This window comes from Pezoporus flaviventris, unplaced genomic scaffold, assembly GCF_033815535.1.
Source record: "Pezoporus flaviventris isolate CSIRO_AGI_PZ_B2104156 unplaced genomic scaffold, CSIRO_AGI_Pfla_v1 ptg000055l, whole genome shotgun sequence".
NCBI lineage: Eukaryota > Metazoa > Chordata > Aves > Psittaciformes > Psittacidae > Pezoporus > Pezoporus flaviventris.
This window is the reverse complement of record NW_026892603.1, coordinates 3,101,010-3,128,805: the sequence shown is the minus strand read 5'-3', so window position 1 is coordinate 3,128,805 and position 27,796 is coordinate 3,101,010. Positions and strand designations below refer to the sequence as shown.

Here is a 27,796-nt window from a genome sequence, read left to right as displayed (position 1 = left end):
AAGTCTTTGGTATACCAGAAGAAGGTATATAACTATAATCATTTTAAATCATTTAGATATAAACCCAAAAGCCTAAAAAAAAAAATCCTGAAGAAAAAACAGTCCAGATTACATTTATTCCTCTTTATCAAAATTTACATTGAATATCGAACTTCTCCCTTCCTGTTGACTAAGTTAAGAAGCTGCAAAGACTGTACCCGCACGGGAGGAAAAGGCAGCCCGCTTTTCATTTTGGCAGAACATGATTCCCAGGCAAAATGGTTTAACTAAATAAGTGTCAGTACAAAGGATGCTGGAGTGCTAACCCTTTGTGCCTCCAGCTGAGGCGATCTGCTGCTATTGCAGAGATCGACACTGTTTCAACACCTATATGCCATGCCCTTTCTGCCACCTGAATACCAAACACTGTTTTGATGAGGAACGTAAAATTCTGCAGAACCACTGATAAAATGTACTTTTACTATTTTTTAATTTTTTACTTTTTAATGCTGCAAAAAGCAAGTTTCAGAGCAGAAAAGCAAACAGAAAAAAGGACAGAACATTTTTGTGTGCTTCAAAAAATGTTTACCATTTATACCTCTCTAATCAAAATGCTTGCGTTTTTGCCCATAACTACAGGCTCTTCTGAATTTTGAACATGAACAGGCAAGTATCTTCAAAAAAAGAACCTTTTTTCATGTCTTATTTATTTCCCTTTGATTTTGTTTTAAATGAAGATTCTATCATTAATCATATAAATCAGAAAAGACTATTTTCATGTAGAAAAAATTACATACCTTATATTGAAAAAGGATTCCATAAAGCAAAACATTTTTCTTTTTCACTTCCCTTGCAAATTTCTTGATCCTAGTTAGTTCTTCCATACCAATACTGCAAGAAGTATTTTCTGAAACACCCAAGTGCACCTTAAGAGGAAGAAATAAAGAATTAAAAAAAAAATGAAAAAAATAAATCTGCTTTTTCCATAGTGCACTATTTTAGACAGCCAGTTTTTAGTATCTCATTTTTATGTGTTAAGCACACATAAAAATACAGGCTAACAAAGGTTTGTCTTAGTTAGCTTTTATTACCATTGAATTCCACTAGTTACATATTTAGTGACATGAAAATTATTTCTTTCCAAAGCACAGTGAACCAATAAGCCAGAACACATCAGAAGAGAATGTTCTAATTGCATATTAAAAATACTTAATTACATCAAAAACCAAACATTCTTTTTGAAGCTCTAACTTTCAAGGTTTTTTCGTCCTTTTTTTTTATTTACTCTCACAATACTGGAGAAATAGAGGTGTTTTTCTTAAGCATCTTCAAGGTTTCAAAGTGGAACTGCATTCTTTAAAGATTTATTTTGAATTTACTACTTTTTCAGTATAGCATATTAGTCGCCTAAACTAGATTAATTTCAAGATAACATTGCAAGTTCAAAAGCAGGAACTATTCAAAAGAATAGTTTTGCTTCCTGTTGACTAAGTTAAGAAGATGCAAAGACTGTATCTGCACTACAGGTTCCTGAGCTCTTGGGCAGGGGAAGGCAGGTCTTGTATCCAGCAGAGATGCTGCACACAGTGGGTTTGAGAAGCTGAACTGGTATCTCCAGGAAGGTATCAACTAGCACAACCCTTTCCCAAGGCTTACGTGTTCCTCAGTTTAAACAGTTTAATTGATGAAGTTTCTATTAACTCCAGAAATCAAAATTATGCAGGATGATATGGACATATGAAGTTTCAGCATCAATAGCTGAAATACCTTTCGCCTTAAAAGAAAGAAAATATTTTTCTGGATGAACAATTCCACTGATATCTGTAAGTATTACAGAGAGGCAGGAGCTCCAGAGAGCTGTGCTTGGGAAAAGTATTTCTTTTTGTACATTATATTCAATTTATCCTGACAGATAATAGGTTTTTACTCATTTTCCCTGGCAACACTTTTAAAAAGATGTTTACTGTCTAAGTGCACATTCACCAGGAGCAAAGCTATTGTGTTCTACTATGCAGGCAGAGCTTAATTTCACACACTCATTATTTTTAATTTTACCCAAATCAATGCTAAGTAATGCTCATTTACAGCTAATTATAAGAAATATTAACACCTATTATTCTGAGAGAATATGACCTAACACCTATTTGCCATTAACCTGTTCCACAGCTTTAAAAAGATATTTTACTCAAACTTAATTTTGTAGTGAAATGCAAATAATGGCAACTACAGAGCTGAAGTACTAGCATTCTTCTCTTTCTAAGCTTAAGTAATAAGAACAACAGAAGAAAATCTACAAATGTGAGCATGTATTACTCAGAAAAGTAATGTCAGTTTAAGAATACGATTCTTCTTGTTAGAGTTGGAGAGGATAATTGTTTGATACTGACAAGTAATTGCATGAAGTTTACCTCTGTGCTTCCTATTTCTCTTGTAACATTAATCTTCCCTTTTCTGCTATGTCAGATACAGTAGTCCAACTGCTGCTTCAGCATACAGATGCCACAAAAAATTCCAGTCAGGCACCGGGAAAAAGGACAGACTTTGAAATCTGCGGCAATTTATAGGTGGGAATATGGTCAGAAGTCATTACGTATAGTGTAAGCACAGCCTTTCACAGGGACAATTCTCCCCAGGCTGGTTAAACACAATAGTAACACCTGTCATTTTTACAACTAAAGAAGCTGCGTATCTGATGGAAAAATAAAACTGATTCTCTTAAGTATCAGCTTGCTAGCAAAAAGTTACAAGTCCTGAAATCAAAGAATAGACAAGAACTTTCCACTTATGCAGAAGTCTATATTAGACTGTTCAGATCATGAGGTTAAAGTGGAAGCAGTTAGCTGCTCTTCACATTTATCCTTTCAGCTCTTCACTACCAGGAACAGTTTTACTTCTCAGAGTAAAAATGAATAATGTTTCCTGTACAACCAGTACTTAAAACCTGTGCATTTAATATCTTCATGTTGCTTAAAATTCTGAGTCGTATTTGCCTGGGAAATATTAATATGCCTTTTTACATCAAAAGAAAGTGTCTTATGGGGCTTTTCATTACCAATGTATCCAGGTTTTACATTAAATGAAGTATAGAGCAAAGAATAAAGCTGAGGAGAATCCCACTCATAAGCCCTAGTGAAGAGGACACCCAACACTGAATTTAATTAAAGACTGCAGAAGGAAGTTTCTATCCCCCAGCCATAACATCTGTAATGAGTTTTAGGCATCAGAAGTTTAAAGGACTTAAATAGTTCCCAGTGATTAATATGAGACGAGACAATGCTTTGTTTAGCTAGTTCTTTAGTCATTTAAAACATACTTTCCAATCCTATTTTTTCCTTTTTGTATTTCTAAAAGATAGTCTGGTAACTCCATAAAATTTCAAAATGTAGCATAAAATGCCTTTTTATAATTAGGGTACTTCATTATTTGAAGATACTTTTAACAATATATGTGTATCTGTGTTTTAAATGTTAGCAAGTGTTTTGACCTATTTATGAGATTTTCTCCCACTGTCTAGTTTCGGGAAATTTCAGGTAGTTGTCATGAACAACTGATGGATATGGAGTACAGTAAAGGGATTAAATGTATTATTTTATCCAGAGACCATTTCAAAAGGTGTCCACCTAAATAATTTGTACATGCTGCAAGCTGTTCAAGCAAGTTCACTTTCACTGAAAATGGTGCTGGATTCTATAATGATTTTGAGATCTGGTATCTTAGGGGCAAAATCTTAGGAGCTTCATGGTGAGTTTATGTAAACATTCCTTGAATTCACACCTATTTCTCAGGAAATATTAAGTCCAGAATGTTTGTAATTATTAAAACAATGTGTCCATGTGTCACACTAAAAAAGCACTTGAAGTCCAGAGCAGAGCTGAGCTATGAATCGGAACAAAATAAGTATTAGCAATTCCAACTTTATCTGCACACCCCCAAAATTTAACACAGAAATGTCTTTTTATATTCTTGATAAAAGACAAATTAAAACATTCTCGCTCCAGAAAAGTGTTCTGCACATCCTTGTAAATGGGCAACAGAACTGGTCAGGGGTCATTGCTCTGATTATCAAAGGGAGAAATAATTTATCTTTGAAAATTCAGTAAAATTAAAGCTCTACCCTGAACTTCCTCAGAAATAAGGTCAAGAGAAAAAGATGGTCTAGAAATAAAGTACTAAATATCTATGCTCACAGAATCAGTAGCTCATTCCAACAGTATACAACAGGTAAGGATATTTTTATTTTTTTTTGTAATTGATCTTCATACCTCATTTGTTAGCTCAGTAATGAAATTTCATCACCTACATTTCAGGCTAAGCCTAAGATTGGAAAGTAAATGCTTAGTTTTACTTCCAGATCACTAGACCATGCACTTCATGTCCCATGTATTATAAATATTTATTCCTTTTTCAATAGCTTCATACATGGAAGTATATATTTAAAATCGTAACATACTGTGTTATTGCTGAGGGTATAACACATGTAGTTCAGAAGCACACTCCTTCAGTTCAGAGGCATATGGCATAATGACACTCATTGCACTCAATACTTCTGATCCCTACCTATTAAGCCAGAAAACACGACAGAACTAACTGGATCTGCTTACGCTGCATGAAGACTTTCGAATTGACTCGTATTTTCTCCTTTTTAACAGTGTGAGTATAAAAGTCATGTACACCTTCAGCTGTCACCCACATGAACTGTTAAATTATTCTGGCTGCAATATTAAAATAATGAAACTTTCAGCCAAAAATACAATTTAAAACTTTTGCCACATACCAGTATAGATTTTTCAGTCTTACAACATCTCAATAAGTAAAGTATGTATTAAAGTTATATTGCAAATTAATTCAAAGTTATTTTTTAATACTTGGAGCAGAAAAGTAAAAATCATTTTAAAACTTTGAATAAACCACACAGCACAGAAAAAACTAAAGCCACCTAATTCTGTTTCAACTTTTTTTGCATCATTTGCAGCATCCCCAGCAGAGATGGAGCACAACAGCAAAGCAGGAGTTAGCAGTTCAATATGACTAGCCACAATGAGTTTTTCACAAAAATACATAACTAATAAATTGTCATTTGCTAGTGCTGGTTTATTTCCTGACAGCATGCAGCACATCTGCTGAAGTGCAAACTAGGCTCTTTACAATCCAAGTTACAGTTCAAATTTACAATTTTATCTAGAGCTAGCAGCAGTTTAAAGCTAGTCTAACACTTAAAAATATTTCATTAGATGCTTTCTATAGTAACTTACAGGAGTTACCCACCGAAATAAGGACAACTGGATATAAGAGAGGAATATTTGATTTTTCCAACATATTCACTAGTTTCTGGGTTTCTTCAATTGCATACTTTTTATCCTAAATGAAAGTAAATGTTCAGAATTACTGAAACATCAAACGATGATTTAATAAAACCTGAATTCAAAGATCTGTTATATACCAAAAATAGATACATTACTTTTTTGTTTAGGGGTTTTTGTTTGGTCAGTTTTAATGTATTTGTAACACTTGCAACTGGTAAAGTTACAGCTGTTAAGGGAAAAAAAAAAAAAAAAAAAGGAAAAAGGAAAAATGGAGATAACTAATTCTACCCTCAATATACCCAAATACATATGTAACAAGCTTAAGGGTCCTCACTGGTCTCAAATATGGTTCACCTAAAACTTTCCTGTTCCCATACATGGACCCAAACACAGATTTGTATGGCATGCATGCGTCCAAAATGGGAAACACTAATTTAGCCCATGGTGACAATCCACATTTGGATGACTACACATATGCCTCTTCTTGAGATCATTCACTTCAACACAATATCTATGAAAGGAAATTTTAAACTAATTTCAGTTGCATTCCTCTTGTTCTAGAATTCATGGCTGGTTTAACAACATACTGACAAAAGTGCAGAACAAGAAGAGAAAGGACAGACCAGTACCTCAAAGGTACTGGTCTACCTCAAACGTCTGATTTGGTGCGCATGAAAAACACCAAGTATTGGAATGGATACACCAGGAGGACAGAAATAACGACCAACTATTCAAATAAGTATTTATTACTTACCATTAATAATAAGTTTATGTGGAAAATTAAAAGCATGCATCCTTAATACTTACATTTATACAAACAAAATTGTAGCACTGCCCTGAAAAGATATCTTGTAGATAGCCATCATTTTTGCTTAGAGCTATTGATACAGCTTCAACCTAATTAGAAAAGAAAAAAATATTACGATGTCACAAATTTCACTTCAGCCTCAAATATCTGCTAAAGCATCCACCGTTAGGGTAGAGTTTGTTAATTCAAATGATTTAAAACTGGCAATTATTATTTCCACTATGAGAATTAAAGTTGTTCAAATTTTTAGGTGACTCAACAGTGAAGCATGGAGTCCAACACCCTGAGGAGTTTTCTGCAAGTTTTTACGGAAGGATACTGCTGATGGAGCCATTCCGGTAACATTCAAGACAAAAGCACTGATGCATGGGTTAGGAAGTTCAACTGTTCCCAGAGATGAGAACACTGTTCATAGGATCAGGATGATCAAATGATTCTAGACCTCCAGTTCTAAGAAAATCTCTATAATATCCAAATACTTTTTTTTTTTTTCCATGCAACTAAAAAAAAAAAGAGAAGAAGTACCTATGAAAAACCAAGTGCACAAGTATTATCATAGAATCACAGAGTGGTTATAGGGTTGGAAAGCACCTATTCTGGGATTCTGCATAAAACAAGACTCATTTAGAATTTCTCCTGAAAATTACTGCTTCAATGAATACTTCAAAATACTGTCTTAATCACAGACATGCTTATTTTGCAACCTGTAACTATAACACGAGCTAAGAAATTGTCTTAATTAAAATGAAAAGTAGGTTCTACTATGTTACCAGCTCAGGATTGCCTCAAGTTAAACAGCAAATCAGGCAGCAGAGGTAGAAACTGTCTCCTAAGAGAAGATAACACTTTGAAGCCAGTAAGAAAAACTTGAAAATTAGGCAAAAAAAAAAATCTTCATGTTGATTCTATTAAACCAGAAAACTTCACAGTTCCACTGCTCAAATGAGCTTTATTTCTGCCCAGAAGACATTATATATTGCAGCAAACAACAGAAGCGCTACATTTCTGTGTTTCCTCAAAATGTCACTTAACCCACAATTCAACAGAAGTACCAAATACAACATTTAAAAAGGCTTTGCACTGTTATCTAAAGCTGTATTTGTTTATTTATTAATCCTTGGGGAGCTAACTTGTTTGCAAAAGAATGAGGTTTGAAACCCAAAGGTTGATATTTATGCACTAAAGGCTTTAGAAACATTTTGGGCTGAAAACAGGATAACGCAGCCCCAAATAGCTGACATCTAATAACTTGAAGAGATTTAAAAAAAAAAAAAAAAAAAAAAAAAAATCACAGAAGGCAAGAATTAATTATATCACTTAAGAAATGCAATACTCAAGGGTTCTCCTGGTTTGAACTTCTTCAGAACTAAAATCAGAAATCCACAGTACCTTTACAATGTTGCACATACTCAAATGATTAGAAGCATACTTCATGCCAGTCTTTTCAGAAGGTAAATGGAACATTACTCAAGACAGAAGGCCTACATTGTTTTGGGGGGGGGTTCTGAGATATTACAATACATGACGCTTAAGTATTCCTGAACATTTAAAAAACTGAATTAGTTTATCAAAGTTTTTATTTAATTTGTAGAATATGATAAAGCAATACACTGAGCCTTTGTTCTACAGCCATATTATCCACCAAAATTAAAACAGATTTCTCTCTTGGTAAAGTAAGCACAGCTACTTAACCAGATACTTGAATACATCATCAAATAACTCACATTAATCCTTACTCTATTTTGCATGTTAGTATCCTACACAAAATTAAATGTTAAAATATTACAGAATCATAGAATAGTTAGGGTTGGAAAGGACCTTAAGATCATCTAGCTGCAACCCCCCAGCCATGGGCAGGGATGCCTCACACTAGACCATGTTGCCCAAGGCGCTGTCCAACCCAGCCTTGAACACCAGAAGGGATGGAGTATTCACAACTTGGGCAACCCATTCCAGTGCCCCACCACCCTCAAAGTAAAGAACTTCTTCCTTATATCTAACCTAAACTTGACAGTAGTAAGTTTAAATTCAGATAATACGTACTTGACTGAATGATTCCCAATTAGAGTCTTACTTAGATCAATTATTCTCCAATTCGCTCTCTGAAAAGGGCATTCTTAGACTTTACTTCCAGGCTTGGAAGTGTTTCTCATGTTATGATTAATGTGGTTATATGCAAAACTAATAAATCGATACAGGTAAAACAACACTTAAATAAGTACTTTTTTTTTCCTAGCATGGGTAAGTGATGCCTAGTAATTGCACAATAGTTTAAATGGAGAGAAAAAAGGAAAAATAGCAATGGATTTGGTTTTAGCAAAACAGACAGATACTTCTGCTACATTATGGAGCTATTCAGACAAGAAAAGATCTTACTCAACTCTGCTAGCGTTTTGCAAATACTTCAATGAGCATTCACTATGAGTAAAATGTACCCCTACCTTTCTGAAAAAGGTTGATTAATTTGTCTTTGCATTTGCAGCTCTGCAATAATACAACATACTCTTTAATTGGTTCAGACTTTAATTCAGACTTCAAAGTACCAAAAGTATTTTCTCTGTAGCATATTTGTAACAATTGGGGCTTACTGAATTCATAAAATCTAAAGAAAATGGCCTCTCTGATGCCTGGATCCAATTTCTCCTCTAATCTAATATATAAATTTTAAGAGGATTTGTAAGATCCCCCTCTACAGCATAATTGGGCAGAAGATGCTTCTTTCTTGGTAACTTCCACACCTGGTGTTAATCCCTTTTAATAAATACTACAGTGACACAGGAGGTCTCAGTTCCTGTATTTACATTATTTAGACCATTTCTTATGAGTTGTGACAACCAGAAACATTAAAGTAATCATACAGTTTAGAGCCATAGAATTGTACTTACTTTTATTCGGCTTTTCAGAGATTCATGAAGGAGAAAACTTACTTGTGCCACATCTTCCTTCACACTGGTAATAACACAAACTTCTTGTGCTAGGTTGTCTGTGATCAACAAAAAACCTTAGTATTTCAGGCAAAGATAAATAAAACAAAATTATTAATCAGCTAAACATAGTTTTCAATGCATATACTGCTGTCTCTTGACAATCTATTCAACAGCTGTAAATTTAAGACAATTTATTTCAAGGCACAGTTAATGTAACTACATAATTTATGTAACATCCATCTCAAATGTAAAATTCATATTATATTTTATATTATTTTGTACAATGTGAAAACATGACATAAGGCCCGTCCCTAAAGCCTATTTGAATAAGGGAACTCTATGAAAAGGTGTTTGCTTAGGTCCACATTACTGACACAAGATGAGAACCAAGAAAACTTTTTGGAAACCTCATACCACTCCTCACTTCGATAAATCACTAAATGCAGTGTCAGCAATATTGAAAAAAGGCAAAACAAAGCCTGGAGAGGAGCAAAATTCCTCTTCCCAGCAATACATACTACATCATAAGGAAAAAAAAAAAGGCATTGAAGATACTGCTCCAGAAGACAGCAGATACAACTGTTCATCTTAATACCAAAGAAGCTGAGAGATGACAAAGATCTTGGCATGGGCAACTTCTCACATCTTTTACTTCTGAGGGGTAAAATACAGTATTTTGTTGATAACAAGAACAATAGTTTCAAGTTGTTTCCTGATCTCCTCAATAAAGCAAATATTTCAGAAAATATTTCTTGTCATTGACTACAGTTTCAAGATTCAGTGACCACTTTCTTTAAGCAAACAAGTAAAAATAATTCAAGCCTGGAACTCTCACTTCTAATTCAGGAATTGATCATTTGGATGTTGAATTAATATGCAGAGCAAAACATAAGATTTCCAATGTCTTTCGGGCAGCCATTCCATGCGCCGCTAGAAATTTCACAAATGTAAAGTCTAATTATGTTTAAAGCAGACATCAATGAAGCTTCAGAGACAGAAATATACCAATCACCACCACAAATTAGTTGTGAAAGGCATAACAAAAATTACAAAAATATGGCCTAACTGCTCTTCAAGCAAATTCGAATATAAAGATACATATCTGTTGCATGCAGAAAGTTTTGTTTTATAATTGCATACCACACATTAAGTTCAATCAGACGCATTACTTAAGCAAATATCTCACATTCTATTTTGTAAAGGCTTCTTTATAAACAGACATACGGACCTGAAAATTAATTTTAAAGCTGCTATAAACATTATTGGAAAATGACTTGTGATTTTAAAACCATTTTTTGTGAGCAGGAAAAGTGAAATAACCACTGAGGATCCCAAAGGACCGCTGCAAGAATTTTATGAATCACGGGCATTTATTATGTTTAGTATTTATAATGTGACAATGAAACTAATGGTAGCAACTGGCTTTGTATTAAGTTAGCAAGAATGGGGAGGGGGGAAGAAAGAGAGAGAACAATAAACATCTGCGTGTGTATCAGCACAACCAGATGAAAGTGAGAATTGAAAAAATGCATGGCCGGGGCTGGAAATCACAGGATACCACAACTGTGGGAGAAATTATCTTCCCATAGATTCACTGGGCAAAAAAATACATTGAATGGGCATCAAAGTTGGCTCCTACTAAATACAGGATAACTTTACAGTCTAAAAAATGGGTCACTGGGAAACCATATTGAATTAATTTCTTATCAGCAGAAAGAAAGTGGTGGGTCGATTGAAATCAGAACAAGAGCCACTTGAATTTAATACTGTACACGGAATGCAGCTACACTGCACATACAAAATAGATGTACGTAATAAACCAGTCTGGCATATCAGATTTCAAGAACTCAGATTCTATTGAACTAATTAATTTAATGAAGAAGGTCAGATTGGAGCTATTACAAAAATCCACATGTGGAAGAAGGCTGTGGAATCCAAAAAGGCACGATAACTTATGCTCAGACAGTTCTTTTTAAAAAGTCAGTTATCAACAGCAAGTGTCAAAAGCAACCTCATAAGAAGCTGCTCAAAGACTGCAACCATAAAATCCCATCTCACTGCTCCCCCAGACCCCTTAAACCTCTAATTTCCCATAATGTAAATGAGAGAGATGACTACTGAAAAAGCAACTAAGATTTGCAGGTTGAATTTAATAAAGAAGAAAGAAAAATTGAAAAAAGTTTGAAAAAATGTACTTTTAATCTGGAGGAGGAATGTAAATTTATAGGGGAAAGTCTACTAATAAAGTATGAAAAAAATAATAATAATACACACATTGAAGAGATGCTACATGCTTTTAAACAGTCAAGAAAAATTAATAAAGGAAGTCTAGGAAATCATTTTTTATAAAATCATCACAGCAAAACAACAGTTTTGTTCTAGTTGAAGTTTAAAACTTAATTTCCATTTCAACCCCAACTGTTTCAAGTGGGCAAAAAGATGTATGTGTTACTTTAGACAGTCTGCACCTTTTCTGTATTGTGGGATAGAAGGCTGAGAAGAGCCTTCCTGTGTCCCACCTCCAGTAAGCTGATGGAGCTCTCTGTCACTCAGTGTAATCACACTGAACCCAGTAAGCACAGCTGGAATCCTGGCTCAAACCCCATGGAGTTCACGAGTTCTGCTGACTGCCAGTAAAGCTAACTGCATGCCGTATTTCATTCCTGGTCTTCAGAAGTCTGTTTGGGTGAACAAAACAGTCATTCTGGAAAGCCACGTTTCAACCATGCCACAAAGAATTTTAATACTCAACTAATAAAATTTTGGTTTTCTTCAAACTGCTGGATAATTCAGGCTGGAAGTGACCTCAGGAGGTCTCTAGTCCAAACACCTGCTCAAAGCAGGATCACTCATGAGATCAGGCCTGAATGCTTAGCCCCTTGAATACCTTTGAGAAGGGAGACAACACAACCTCTCGAGGCAACCTGTTCACTCCTTGACTGTCCTCATGGTGAAAAAGCTTTCCCTTTTACTGTGTTGGAACTCTCCTTGGTTCAGTTTTTGCCTATTACCTCTTAGCCTCCCACCATGCACCACTGTTCTTTTCTTCCCTGCATTCACACCTTACCTTCCTTTTCATCTGCCCAACCCTTTTTTTCCTCCTCTCTCACTACTACATTACCAATCAAAATCTCTACCTTGCTTTGGCTTCCTCTTCCTCTTTTTAGTTTAAACTTCTTATTTCCCTGGAAACCTCCTCTTCCCAATACATGTCTCTCATTTACTCTCAGCTTCATTCCAGCTTTACCAGATTATAAAGTAACCCTCCCCCTAACTGCATCACATTTAACATCCATTCAGAGCATATTTTTTGCACAAATTAAAAACAGTTAAAACTTTACACTGCCAGATTCTATTAGGTTATACATTTAAGCTCTTCATCAGGAAATTTGCTTTATTAAAGATAAATCTGACACAGGATTTCAGAATTTGTTCAATTAAACCTCCTTCTCTCTCCAGCAGAAAACTTTATTTTCCATTTTCCTGTGCCCTCCTTTGATATCCTGAAGCTTTAGATCATGTTATTATCCAGTAACACCTGTTACAGTCTTTATCCTAGGATCTCACCCAAATTATATATTAAAATGTATGCGTGTTTATGAACTATGTCAGTTAGATAACATATTAAGTGTAATGCAACAAATAACTTAAAAAGTTTACCCTGAAAAGCAGGCCACAAACAGCAGCAATTAAAATAATACTTTGTTTGAATAAAGATCATAAATATCATATCATAGGGAATTAATACCATATGAAAGAAAATGCATCTAAATGGAAAGCAGTATTTAGCCTACAGACATGATTTTTTTTCTCTTAATTGCACATATATGTGTATACATACACTTGTTTTTGTAAACATGTGCTCATACCACGCCATTCTTGGTCTGTCAATACAATTCCTACTATTTTGGAAGCACATCCTATTCATCAAAATACCTTTGAAGTCTGCAGTGAATCCAAAATAGTAAATTAATTTATCAGAATTCCATTTTCACCTTCTACATAGCAATGGTCTAGAAATTCACTATGCTTCTCCCTGGTATTTTTAGTGTTTCATAAGAAAGATGTTTCTACAACTGTAAACACAAGAAAAATGAAATAACTACTGCCAAGCATCTAGTTAATTTATCTTCAACAGAAGTGAGTTGAAATTGTTATTCGTATAACACAGGTAACCTAAAATAACTAACAATTTTTTGTTTACCATTCCTCTGTAACCACAAAACCCAAAAGCCAAACTTGACGCTGCCCCTGCCAGTATTAGTATACAAGAAAGGAAGGAAGATTTTGTGGTAGAAGAGAACGCAGACGGTTGTTTTCACCTGACAGTAACTATTCTGAGGAGTGCATCCTTTCCAGTCAATCTGTGTCTTTGCCTCACAGCAGAGAGCAGACATTGGTTAATGCATATGCCCATGAAAATGCAGCATACCTCCAATAAGATATTTGTCCTTTGATGAACAAGGCTTATGTCATTTTGTTTTCTTTTCCAGAAAAAGCCATGTGGGTTCTTCATGTAAAACAAAACACAGTGCATAGCTCCCAACAGTCATAAACAGTTTGGAGGCATTATATTTTTCTTGCAAAACATAATTGTATCTACATCAGTAAACACTTATTCAGCCAAATGTGGGGGCAAGTGCACATTCTTGTGAAAAGGTCATTGCAGAGGAAGGGCCCTTAAGAAAAGAAAAAGGAGCAAGAAAGAAAGACTCTGAGTTACAGTCTTCTACTGAGCAGCACCATTTAAAGTTTACATGCTGGAACTAGAGTTCAAAGATACCTACCCTGAGGGCAGTAGTCCTAATGGAAATTTTTTAGAATGTTTTGTATTAGCCTGATCTTAACTACATTTCTAGATGAGTCACCCTTATTGTAAGAGGATGTTTTCTTACTTCAAGACAGTTAAAAATGGGCATGTGCCACCTTGTCTACAAACCTGACAAGTTCATACCTGCTTAACTAAAAGAAAAGCATTAAATTTACTGTTCATTAAACAAATGGTGTTAGGACTCAGACTTTCATAGTGCAGTTGCAAAAGAGACTTGAGGAAGTAAGCAAATTATAAGATGTTTTAAGAAAACAATCTCAAAAGATAAGTCATTAGTCTATTCACATTAGTGAAGTGTTTCTTTGTATTGCCTTGTATATGTGTGATATATATACATATAAATATCTAAAGTAAAAAAATGTATGGATGCATGTATGTTTTTTCTTACTTCCACCCGAATCAAGTTTAGCAAGCTGAAGTTTGTTAGTTATTATGTCTCATTAGGCCAGTAGTACTTCTATGTGCTTCTATGAAACACTTGTTGCTTACAGAGAATTGCATTTGCAACACAGCTGACTCAGGAACAGGCTCATAATTCTAATCTTATGATTAACTGTATTTTTTCATACATCATTTAATTGCCAAACATGTATTACCATGATAACTTTTGTATTTAATTTTATTAATTACAGAATTATAATTTTATATATGGACAGACAGAAATCAAGAGTACCTCAGAAATAAAAAGGATGGCAAAACAACATGTCAAAATGAACCATAAGGAACCAGTTCCTTAGCAAAAATGTCTAGAGGCCCAAGTGTAAACCTAATATGTTAGCATAAAAATTAAAGTGTTTAAAGATCTGTTGAAGTTCATAATTCAAAGCAAAAAAAAAGTTACTTGAAACCAGAAAGGAAACATTTGGATGAATAAGTCCCATCAAAACAAATATTTCAAATATTTAAAAATATTTATCATAAAACCAACAGGTTAACAGAAAAAGATAACTGTCATTCTCTGAAGAAAACCAAGTTTCAATCACTAATAAACGTAATAGAACACATCTATTAATGTAGATTACATGAAATTTGGAACTGCAGTCACAAAATTATTTAATTATTCAGCTAGTAGGAAAGGCCTAACTGAGCATGCCCTGGCTGGCAGGATGGTTGCCATTCTAGGTGACCTACCCTTCTTTGAATGTTTCCCATCGGCACAGCACAACACAGCTGACCATAGCTATTGAGATTTCTTTCGTAAAACTTACAAATATAAGACTGAATGGTACAACATGGGAGTATAACAGGATGATGCTCAATGGGATAAAAATATATTATGTCCTTAAATATGCTTTCCTTTAAGTGTGTCATGAACTGTGAATAAAATGCTTGCCCAATATTAATTTACACGGCTCAACTGTCCGCCACAAAAATAAGTCATGTTATATAAACCTGAATATCTGGTATTTGAAACCTTTTCAGGGCACAGCACTCAAACTGCAGGCTTGGGAATGCTAGCAGTATCTATTCAAAACACCATTAAAGATAAGGAGTTATATAAGATAAATCTATTACAGGGTGGCCTAATTAGCTATAGAGCACTCATTATACTGCTTGTTTAAATAAAGAACATGTACAGCTTCTCCTTTCTGAACTCAAGCAATGAAGCAAAAAGCAAATCTAAACTTCAACAAACTTCAGAGTTTTTCACACAGACTAAGCATAACAAAGACTACTGTGGTAAATGAAGCAGATATATTGCATTCTGCCATAGTGACAGAATATCAGAGAAGTAAAGATCAAATAAGGGATCAGCATGATCTACCACTGTGTAGGTCTTCATTTTTACTTTAAGCTATATAAACTTTTTATCACAAACAACAGCTGCAAAAGACTCTATTTGCTTTAGTGAAAACTAAAAATGCTAACATAATAAAATACATATATATGAAGAGAATGACTGGTCATTTACGGCCTTTTTAGCTCTAGTTATAAATATAGTTAAACTTAGTGAATGTTCATTTCATTTGAGTAAGCTCCATCCTCATTTTCTATTCAAACACAGTTATAGAGAAAGCTGCTTGGAATGGATCTTATTTTTTACATAAATTATAACTAAATTTCTTTAATAACTTAGGAGATTACTGAAGCCTTTATATACACAGGAACATGGAAATTCATTTGCACAAAGGTTTCAGTATTGTTTCAGGTTTGTAATTCCTTTAATGAAACTACAGTGCATATGGTCACATAAAATTAGCATAAAATACTATTCAAACATTTTTTTAAGCAAAATGCTTCAAAATACAACCAATCTACTTGGTTATCTTTAAAATCTATAAAAACGGAGAGAACTGATTAAAAGAATACAAGGAGGCACCTTCATAAGGATGAGAGGGCAGCAGAGGGAGAGCACAGAAACCATTTTTCACATTGTATTTGTTTCTAGTTTCCCCACAAGAAGCATGATGACCTAGCTCCCACGTTCACAAGAGCTGCTCTGTAAGGATGGGGATATGTGGGGAAGGAAGGTTCAGCAAACTGGACAGCTGAACAATGGGAGCATGGTGCTATCTCCTTCTCTAGCTATATAAAGCAACATATTTTACATAAGGTGCCCATCTGACTTTCTTCCTGCCCTTTACAGAAGAACATACCACAGAATGGTTTGGGTTGGAAGCGACCTTAAAGCTCATCTAGTTCCAACCCCCTGCCATGGGCAGACACCTTCCACTAGACCCAGCTGCTTAAAGCCCCATCCAACCTGGCCTTGAACACTGCCAGGGATAGGGCAGCCACAGCTTCTCTGGGCAATCTGTTCCAGTGTGTCAACACCCTCACAGTGAAGAACTTCCTCCTAAAGTCTAAATCTACCCTATTTTCAGTTTAAAGCCATTACACCTTGTCTTTTCACTACATGCCCATGCAGTAAGTCTAGTAGACTGAATAAACTGCAAGAAGATGAACAAGAACTTTTTAAAAATATAAATCAGCAAGTTTACATACCCTTGGTACATCCTGACAGTCCTCTGAACTAAATTAAATATTTGAGTAATACTGAATGATACAGTTCAATAAATTGGCCTTTGTATTGCAAAAGAAGTACAGTTTGTAGTTAAGCTCAAGGAAAATGGAAATGAAAATGGATCTACTTGGTCCAGTAATGACTGATAAATTACCATTAAATATTGAGAACATACATGGTAAATAAATATGAAAAATACATGGGATAAAGGAAAATATGACCAAAGTTAACACAGAACTATGACTTTGCTGAGATTTTTTTCCAAGTTGAATACTGAGCCTTTTGTCAAGATATGATCAACACAGCACCTTCACTGAGCTGATACATAGCATTAACATCATTTTATGCTGGCATTACTGGTTTCAGCAAGCTTGACCAACAAAAGTACAACAATTCTTGTTACAGCAAATATCTCCAAATATTGTAACAAACAGTACATCCAAGCAGCTGAATCAGCTTTCTAGATTTCCTTATAAACATTTCTTTGACAGTCTCTCCTATTTGGGTAATACTTAAAATTACAGATAACACTTAAAAGAAGTCTGTATTGTAGACGCACACATACACTCTATTAGAATTAGGAATTCAGCAAGAATGATGTAATGGGATCTATATTTAGACTAGGAAAAAATATTTTTTTATATAACTACTTTTGCACTTCTCAAAGATCAGAAGCTTCCCTTTGTTCCACTGATCTATAATTTAAAGTATTAGTTTCAATTCCTATTCATCAAAGGGATAAAATTATTGATTAATTTTATATCATACTGTATCATGAAATCCCTCTTTGCTTTGGTTCATTCTACTACCTATTTGTCTTATGAGTCATTTTGCTTAAATGACAACCACAATAACAATATTTGAGCTTTTAAAATTTACATTCAAACTGCATTTTTCTATCCAAGGAAAGATCACTTAAAATTAAATGAAAAATATTAAAATTTTTTCCAAGAGCACAGAAATTTCAGAAAGAAATTTTAAAAAGTTTTAGTAATCACTAGACCAACTCAAGAATTTCTTATCTAGATTTTATGTGCAAAAAGCTCTTAATGGCAGAATGAATCCTGCTTCCATAAAGTTTTTAGATATCTAATAGCTACAGAAAATAAGTGGACAAAGTCAAGAAACTGCATTAGTTTGAAAATATTTTTCCGGTTTAAGTTGGATCACACTTCCATTTTCAAAGCTTTTCATAAGCTTTAATAAGTAAAAAAAAAAGTTCTGAAAATATTAACACAAGTAATTTCTAAGATCAAATATTCTAACTCAATGTGGATGAAAAATGGCTTTATAAGCCAAGAGATGCCCCTTTTGGCAATATCAGCTGAATAAATAATTCCTAAGAAATCAAGGACAGAGAGTCTTCCTTCCAACCTCCCAGCTTTCTAATGAAAAAATAAGAATCCTAAAAATTTCCAGGCTTTCCAGATGTAAAAATAGGTATGCTTCGTATTTCAGTTTCTGTCCATTCCCTGTTCTCTTTCACTGAATACCACTGAGGAAAAGTCTGGCTACATCTTCTTCACTCCGTCCCATCTGGCATTTATACATACTGCTAAAATCTCCCTGAGCCTTCTCTTCTCCAGGCATAACAGTCCAACCTCTTGCAACATCTCCTCATCTGATAGATGCTCAATTACCTTAACCATTATCATGGTCCTTTGCTCAACTCTTTCCAGTACGATGATGTCTCTTGCAATTGGGAGCCTAGAACTGAACCCAACGCTCCAGATGTGACTTCACCAGTGCTGAGCAGAGGTGAAGGCTCACCTCACTCGACCTGCTGGCAATGCTCTGCCTGCATAGCCCAGGGGCTGTTGTCCTTCTTTGCCATAAGGATGCATTACCACCTCCTGTTCTATTTGTTGTCCACTAGGACCCTCCAGGGCCTTTTCTGCAGAGCTGCCTTCCAGCTGGTCAGCCCTCAGCTGTAATGGCGTTTCCCAAGTGCAAGAGTTTTCATTTCCCCTTGCTGAATTCCACAAGATTTCTGTTCATCCATTTCTCCAGCCTAACAAGGTCCTTCCGAATAGCAGCACAACCGCCTAGTCTATCAACTACTCTTCCCGATTTTACATCGTCTACAGACTTGTGGAGGCTATGCTCTGCCCTGTAATTCAGACTATTAGTGAGGATTTTAACCAGCATTCACCCCTAGGATAGGCCACTTGTGACTGGGCTCCAGCTGAACTTTACTGTTTGAGCCTGGCAGTTTAGTCAGTTTTCAATCCACCTCACTGTCGATTTTTCTGCTCTGTACCTCATTAGTTTGTCAATAAGAATGTCATGGGAGATAGTGGCAAATGCCTTGCTGAAATCAAGGCAAACAAAGGAAAAAGTTAACTGTATCACAGCTGAAACCAGAATAATCCAAACCAGACGCTAAGCCAATACTGGATCTTGTAACATATGAGCCATCTAAGTCAACAACTAGCCAGTCACTCACCATTCCCTAAGAGGACATGGGTTTTGCTCTTTTTTCTCTCTAAATAGGAACTACATTCTTTTTTTCTAAGAAAGATTATTTTATTCTAAAGGATGTCCCTTTCTCTTCATCAGTTTCTGGGCTTTTATCCCTCCATTCTTAACAAGAGTCAAGCAAGACTCCTCTGAATCAGTGCCTAAGAGTTTACAATAACCTTGAGTATGCTCATCAAACAGTACTTAAGAGTTCTTCATTTCTACGTTGTTTTTAGTCTAGTCTTCATGGTAAATTGCAATGAAACCACTGTTACCATTACAGCGAAAGGTGAAAAACCAGTTCAACAAAGTATTTATAAATTAATAGAGTATCTTAATATCATATAATTGCTGTATCAATTTGGGTAACAGGTTGCTGTATATAAAAGAGAGAAGAGCCATAAGGAGTTAATATTTATTTTCTAGGCTACTGCTGTAGATTAGAAAGATGGAACATACTCAGAATTGAATTACAGATTAAAAAAAAATAATTTATTCATTATAAAACCATACAAAATTAATCTCTGTTTTGACTCTGTAATATACACAGCCTTTTCTAAGACTCTCTATTCTAAAAGAAGTAAATGAAGGTAAATAATGCATAATATAAGTATTACAGTGGTCAATCCAAAACAACTTGCCTAAGCACATTTTATTTGTCATAAAACTTTTCTCAAAGACATTCAGAACTACAGCACACACAAGACTCCTAATTAGAAATATGCACACTGAGAGCCACAAGGATGAACACATACCCTTAATAATCGATTCAGCAGCATACAGATCCCGCTTGTAGGTCACCTAAAGGACAGACAAGCCTCATTAGATTTAACACAGCAGGAAGGAATGTAAAACCAATAAAACAATGCCCTGAAGGCAATTCTTTACATTCAAAATACCATAAACAAATGATAGTGTCAATTTCTTAATTCTGGTAAAATATCACCAGCGAGTCGGAAATTGCAAAAATTACCGGAGACTCAGGAGAAACCTTTCTCTAAGTACTTAGATCTGCTTAGATCTCATTTGAAACCTAAAACTACTTTTAACCCTCTGCAGAATCATAAAAACATGCTGTTGCATCTATTTTAACACACCCATTCTATTCTATAATTTTTACTGTGAAATAGATTCATTTTTTTATGGGAGTTGTGATCATAAAAAAAATGACAGCCAGGGAGAAGCCTCATTATTTCAGTAATTGTTCAGTAGTGCAAGACTATTACTGTTAATGAGAGTCCAATTAATCGGTGGGAGTGAGACCACTGTAGGCTTTGAATGAGCTTTCAGAGGATTAAAATCCATCAAAATCTTCCTGAAGACATTAATCAGACCAAGTTAGATGGACAATAATAAGCTGAGTATTAACTTGGTACTTGGAAAAGCAGCTTTCATATCTGTCTTTGTACCCTCATGGTGGTGGACAGACCCAGTACTAGGCTTTGCAAATACAATGAGAGAAAACTAAAGGCAGCATCTACCAAAGACATTAACAGTCTTTGCTAGCAATGTCTTTGTAATGACATGCAGTGACATGAACTGATGCAGGAATAACTCCTAAATATTTGTCTTTGTTTTTACTGTAACTTCCTTTTATGTTAAATACAATATTACTGGATTTTCTGCATTTGTTTCTCTAGAGTCTGAATAACTTTTTTTTTTCTTTTAGAAATGGACTGAATACGATTCCAAAAGCTTTAGTGCTGCAAAGGAAATCTTACAGCAGACACATACCATTATGGGTATTAGCATTTTAGTCTCCAAGTAAATGCTTGTTTGATTTTAACATAAGGATTCTTGTGAGCACTTTCCTTTCCATCTCATAAATTAAGCTGTGTATTGTAGTCAGAAAGAGAAGAGTAAGATTACCTTTCCCATTACTCATCATTTCTCTAAGGAATTATACTTTTTTAAAATTAATAATTAACTTAGTTACCTACAGCTTGTCCTGCAGGAGAAGCAGCCAGAGAATGAATCTAGCCTGAGAAATCTTTGGTATCTGAGCACACTGCTGGGAAAAATCAAATGTCTTGAATTTAAATTTAAGGATAAAGAATTATTAAGTGACCAATTTTGTTGCAAGGTTTCTTTCTAATTACCTGTTTCTAAAGGGCTTTTATACTGAACTTTCAGTAACCTGTAACAGATTACCATCTGAAACACTTTCTTGAAGTAAGACTATCTAAACTCCATGGAAAGTGGTCTCATGTACTCTAAGGTTCACAATCTCAGATGCGAAATCATTTTTAAATAGTCTGATTTTAAGAAGTTTCTTCATAAACTAGGCCCAGTCTTCAAGAAAAAAAGCACAGAATAATATAGAATTATGAACGAACCTTTAAAATCACTTCTGAAATTCTGAGCAAGACATCAACAAATCCTTTCTAGCATGGTTTCCTAGAGAAACAAATCATCTGAGACCACATCAAACTATCCATATATATTTATTTCATAACCTTTTAAGCTAATTTCAGATACAAGCTCCTATAAGCTGCATGAAAATAGTCACGTTGACAGACATAAAAACCATGCTAGTTATCACAGGTGATCACCACAGGAAGTGAGGGATTCTCTACACCTCTTTCAGTGTTTAGTAAAATGCTAAATCCAATTAAAGTTTCTCTTAAAGTGTGGGTATTTATAACATGTCTGGATTTTCTTGTGTTAAGAGGTGCTCTTGCAATTTAGATGAGATTTAGTAAAGAGGCTGGCAACCATGACAGAGACACCCTTTGGTCTCATTCTAACCATTGATTGTTTTAGTATGCATTTGTTCTAAATAACTTTCAAGGCTAGTCAACACAGTCTTATTGTTCTGAGCAGCTATACTGCTTTACCTCTAGTTTCACTAAAATGGATTTGCATTCTAGGCTCACACCAGCCAGAAGCAATTCAGATCTATCCCAATAAACCAGGAAGAACATTATAGCTGCCACTCTATACCAAAAAGTAAAAAGTCATTCCCCACTCACAGACCTGTGAGGTGCAAAAAGTACAAGCAAGAAAAACGACACACGGGAGTCCTCCCTCACTTTGCAGAAGAGAGATGTTCTACCTCATCCACTTCTGTTTGTTTGGGGTTTTTTTATATCACATTATTAAGCTAAATCTTTACAAACTTATCAAATTACCATTTAATCTTTTTCATGCTCTTCTCTGAACCTTCTCTATTTATCACCAGGTGCACAGAGCTTGAGTCCAGATTTGACAATAATATTCTAGAAGCACTTGTAATCCTAAAACATCTCTTTTCTAACTCATGTTCTTATTTCTCTGTCTGTCGCTGACATGTATTCTGCCCACAGTGGAAACCTACTATCCACTGTGATGCCTAGATCAGTTTCAAAATCATCGCCTTCCTAGAACAATTCTCTAAATATGCCCTACGCTGCTTCTGTTTCTAAAAAACACTTCTTTGGTTTTGGCTGAATAAAAAGCATACCTTTTGTTTAAACTGCTTGTCAAGCATTCCTTATCAATAGGTTATTTTTGATCAGTTCTATTTTTATTTACAAATCTTTAAATCTTTGTGTTGTCTACACACTTTCTCAGTCAAATGTTGACTAGCACAGACATTAACAGTTTCTGCAGAACTGTATGTGGTGAGAATTATCTTTTGAAATATGTATCAGTTATCCAATTTTTAATCTATTTAATAAGGATTAGTACAATTACATTTATTTTTAATTAACGTGCTATGTAGTAACAAGTCAAACTTCTGCCAACCATACATTGTATCAGCACTACCAACTTTTCAGCCAAGGCCATAATCTTGTAAAAAAGGCTTGAAGTCAATTTCGCAAAATAAGTAAATGGTTGACATTCATTACATCAGTCCCTTAACGTTTTCTTTATCAAGTTATGCCTATAGCACCCTTTTGCTTTGCTGATCAATATCAAAGTCACAGGATTCTACTCAGATTCTCTCTCTTCATATAAAACATTAATTTTCATCTTGTCTTCTTGAGCATCTAGTGCTCAAAGATTTTTCGAACATTATTGCAGCAATCCAGAACATCACTAGGCCAAATACTAGAACTCAACACAAATCACAGAATCATAGAATAGTTAGGGTTGGAAAGGACCTTAAGATCATCTAGTTCCAACTCCCCTGCCATGGGGAGACACCTCACACCAAACCATGTCACCCAAGGCTTCGTCCAACCTGGCCTTGAACACTGCCAGGGATGGAGCATTCACAACCTCCTTGGGCAACCCATTCCAGTGCCTCACCACCCTCACAGTAAAGAACTCCTTCCTTATATCCAATCTAAACTTCCCCTGTTTAAGTTTTAACCTGTTATCCGTTGTCCTATCACTACAGTCCCTAATGAAAAGTCCCTCCTCAGCATCCTTATAGGCCCCCTTCAGATACTGGAAGGCTGCTGTGAGGTCTCCACGCAGCCTTCTCTTCTCCAGGCTGAACAGCCCCAACTTTCTCAGCCTATCTTCATACGGGAGGTGCTCCAGTCCCCTGAACATCCTCACAGCCCTCCTCTGGACTTGTTCCAACAGTTCCATGTCCCTTTTATGTTGAGGACACCAGAACTGCACACAATACTCCAGGTGAGGTCTCACAAGAGCACAGTAGAGGGGCAGGATCACCTTACTATCACACAATATGAAACTATCATCTCCTTATCTGGCAAAGGCAGAATAGTTTTAGTTGGTAAATATTTCTCTTCTGTATAAGAAACAATCTACTACGTCTATTTAGCAAAGCCTCAAAACCATCAGACAAGGGTTGGTTTGTTTATTTTCCTGTGTGCTCTTCTCTCTCAGTTGTCAGACTGCCACTTTCCACTATCTAGAAAGTTCCCCAAGGTTATTCAAATTTAATATTTAAAAGCCTTTTCAAACTCATTTAGCTTGATGAACATTTCAGATTCACAAATCTGTACATTAAGTGCAAAACAAAACTCTTAAACAAATACAATAAAGTTATGATCATGCATACACAAAATGAACTGCACTTAAATAAGTATTTCCTTCTGTTATACTAAGATATCATCCAGATCTCCTTCGTATGGGGCATTTTTGTAGGATTAGAAGATGACCTATTGTTTTTAGAAATGGTGAGGATTTTTTGCACTATCAGCATTAAGTTTTAAATGCACATCAAACCTTTAAAAAGGTTTTTACAATGCAGTTTTCATGTGAATTATACACACACATATATATTAGACTCCAATCACATTGTGTTACATGACTTTATACTTAAGAGGATATTGCCCCAGGACTTTTAAGGTTAACTACATTTATAATAAAACTTATAAATATTTATAACACTCAAGTAATTTCAGTGTTCCTGCCTGCTTGTTGTCACTACAAAGAATTATTTCAGCTTTGTCATTTGCTTGCAGAAAGCAAACAAACTACCTCTTGCTTTAGCGTTAACCATAAATGACTTTGAAATGTTACCTTTTTTCATGCGCTGTTAAGTAGAGAAAGAATAATTAGTGTTAATTCAAGCAAACAGCATGTATGGACATAAAAGTAACTTTTTCCCCCAGCTTTGAGCCACTTAATGTTATATATAGGTTGTGCACCTAATAAACTGAATTCTTACAAATATCAGATCTGTTGAGGTCCACACAGAATGAAACTGGTTTGTAATACTCGCACTTCAGAAACTGTTCTCCACAGTTCTCTACTGCACAATGATTATTTCAGTTCTCATTTATCTGGATAGAACATCTTTTTTACTTGTGCTGAAAAAGTAAGACTGGGGCCATTGGGAGCACATGAGTTCTTGGCATACAAAATACAACTTGTCTCAGCACTGAAAAGCCTTACAGGAAACAAAGGAAAAAACAACAACATAATATAAATTACATTAGTCTCAAAGCTATGGAAAGACAATTCTGCCTCTGAAAGGTCATTAGGAACAAAGAGCAATAGCTCTTAACCATTTTGTAGGCAAGCATCACTTGAGAAAATTGGCAGCCTTCTGCATTTCACCAAACCGCACACTGAGCAGGAGTGTTGCCTTCTTTAACAATACTGCTCCAAGTCACCTACCAAACATTTCCACACAGAGTGACCAATATCAGGGCACTATTCAAGAAGGAAGGAGCTATCATCCTCTGTAGCCTTTGATACAAGTGTTTGCTGCAGAAACAATTTAATATACAGACCTCATAATTTTTATGTCTTTGACTGTTTTTACACAAGCCACAGGAGACACCCATGACTTTTAGCTACAAAATAAGGCAGAAAATAGGAGCGAGAAGGTATAGGTATTTTAATGACATGGCACCAGCATCTTTGTACATACTAAAATAGCATATTCACTGCTCTGCACCACCTGCAGTACAGTACCTGCATCAAAATGGGTGCTGCTGCTAACAGCGTTAGGATTTCATTTCACCAATGTTGGAGTGGCCACAACACTTCAACAAGTCTCCTTTAGAGATGTGCACAAGCTCAAGTCTGAAGTGTAACTGGGTACTAGTTACTACTGCTGTTCCTCAAGGACTGATAGTAGGGACAATACTGTCCAACATCTTTATTAATAACCCGGGAAATGTGAAATAACCTCAGCAAACTAATAGAGGTCAACAAATGGGGAAGTATTCAATATGCTCAAGGTTCCAACACTCATTTAGAGGTATCCTGAAAAGCTGGAGAAAGAGGCTGACAGAAACCTTATCCAAACATCCTGACCCCCATTTCAGCAAGGTGTTGGACTAGGTGACATCATTTCTTTCAGTCTAATTATTCTGTCATTCTAGGTCAAAAGACTACATTTCATCTAAGAGTACATACTACAGATATAAAGAACTAAATAAACAACATAAAGAACTAAACTAACATTATGGGTATATTTTTTACCCCTCATGGAAGTAGCATGCTTTACAATGAGCACAGTGAAACCATCCAAAAAGTGACGTAATACAAATACGCATGACATAATCTGTCCCTTAGACAACTGAATAGGAAAACAGACAATATACTGTTTCAGAAAGACCATGTCCCCAGAAAGATACTGAAAAAAGTTGCTGTATGCAATCAATGCGTAAGTAATTTTTGCTGTTACACTGCACAGGAAATTTGCACTGCAGACTCAGGAAATTACCCTTCTGTGTAAGATTTACTGTCATATTATTAGAAATCATGTCCCATTGGAGGAAATTTACTGTCAAAGACAGATGGAGTGATTTGAGCTGCTTCCAGGTCCTTCAGTGTGGTAAAGAATAATATTTTATAAAAAAGTAAACACTTAAAAATTGCATGACACAACAGCAGAAGAAAGCTCCTAGAAGAGTAATGAGGTACTGAGAAAGAAAATGTCCCACCTTCCAAACAATGAAATAGGATACTTTAAAGCAGCAGGGACCTATCCTTTAGTACTTGTATACACACCTGCTTTGTCAGTCAACAGGAACCTACAGATTATCAGAAAAGGTGAATGATGCTCAAAAACATTTTAAAAGATTGTTCGAAGAGGTCTTAAACATCACAGTTTTACTGTAAAATGTAAAATGTAAAACATTACAGTGTTACTGAAGGTAAGCTCTAAAAATCAAACTGTTAGCCAGGCATTTGGCATCAGAGAAAAAGTGATGTTCTAGTAGGAGAAGTAGAGGAAAACAGACAAAAGAAACAGTATTTCTATATCTTTTGCAGAGAAGAAAGGAGAAAGGAAAAAGCTTATCTCCTAAAAGAATGCTCTTACTTTTAGAGATTATGGATTTATAGTTTTATAAATTCTCAAGCTATTCACAATTATCTAGATGGTTTTCCAACTTCCAGCTAAATACTGTCCTCTTTGATTATCTCAAGTAACATCGCCCAAGGCTGTCTACAACGAGCTCTAAAAGAAGCTTATGATAATCCAAAAAAATTCTGAGATTTAGAAGAGAAAGCCTATTATGATTGAAAACACATCTATATTTTTATGTAAAATACAAATGTTATTAATTTTAAAAATATATAAAACACAGAGATTATTATTGCCTTTACCTTCCAGAGATCAGCTGTTCCTTCAACAAGTTTGGCATTTGTTTTACAGTATTTCAGAGCCAGATGCAAACATTCAGTGCCATAATCCAGGTCGTAGTCCGTACACTGTAGTCATTGAAAAAGAGTAAATACCCTTAATCAGTTTTAAAGAAATTATACTTTTCAGCAGTCACAGATTTTCTTTCATTAATTAAACGCTACATCTCAAGAGTCCTGTCCAGAATCATACATGCAGGTAGGTAGGTTCAGGATGGATCAGAAATAAAAATCTTCCAAGAAGCTTATGCCAAATTCTACCTATCCAGCAAAGTATTACAAAAGTAAATCAACACTTTGTAACCACAAATGAATTAGAGTAGGTGATGCAAGTATCCTGTTAAACCTCTATGTTATTAACTAAATCAATAAGAAGTCACATATATAAAAAAAGTTTGGCAGAGTTGAGACCTCACCAAAAGAAATCACCAACCTTCTAGTGACAAACTTTTAGAGTACGGGAACAAGTTAAGAAATTGTAGAAGCAAGACTTCAGTGCCTTGGCTAGTTTGTTTTTTTGTA

At 35.2% G+C, this 27,796-nt stretch overlaps 1 protein-coding gene across 1 annotated transcript in view; it reads right to left on the bottom strand.

Moving 5' to 3' along the window:
* Positions 1 to 27,796, bottom strand: part of CRPPA (CDP-L-ribitol pyrophosphorylase A) — a 125,188-nt gene that overhangs the window by 51,512 nt on the left and 45,880 nt on the right. The window contains exons 4-9 of the mRNA XM_061469227.1: positions 27,239 to 27,343; positions 20,029 to 20,074; positions 8,976 to 9,073; positions 6,090 to 6,179; positions 5,245 to 5,337; positions 777 to 905 (exon numbers count right to left, since the gene is read on the bottom strand). Of these exons, the coding sequence (XP_061325211.1) occupies positions 777 to 905; positions 5,245 to 5,337; positions 6,090 to 6,179; positions 8,976 to 9,073; positions 20,029 to 20,074; positions 27,239 to 27,343 (561 nt within the window). The remainder of the gene's footprint in view (positions 1 to 776; positions 906 to 5,244; positions 5,338 to 6,089; positions 6,180 to 8,975; positions 9,074 to 20,028; positions 20,075 to 27,238; positions 27,344 to 27,796) is intronic.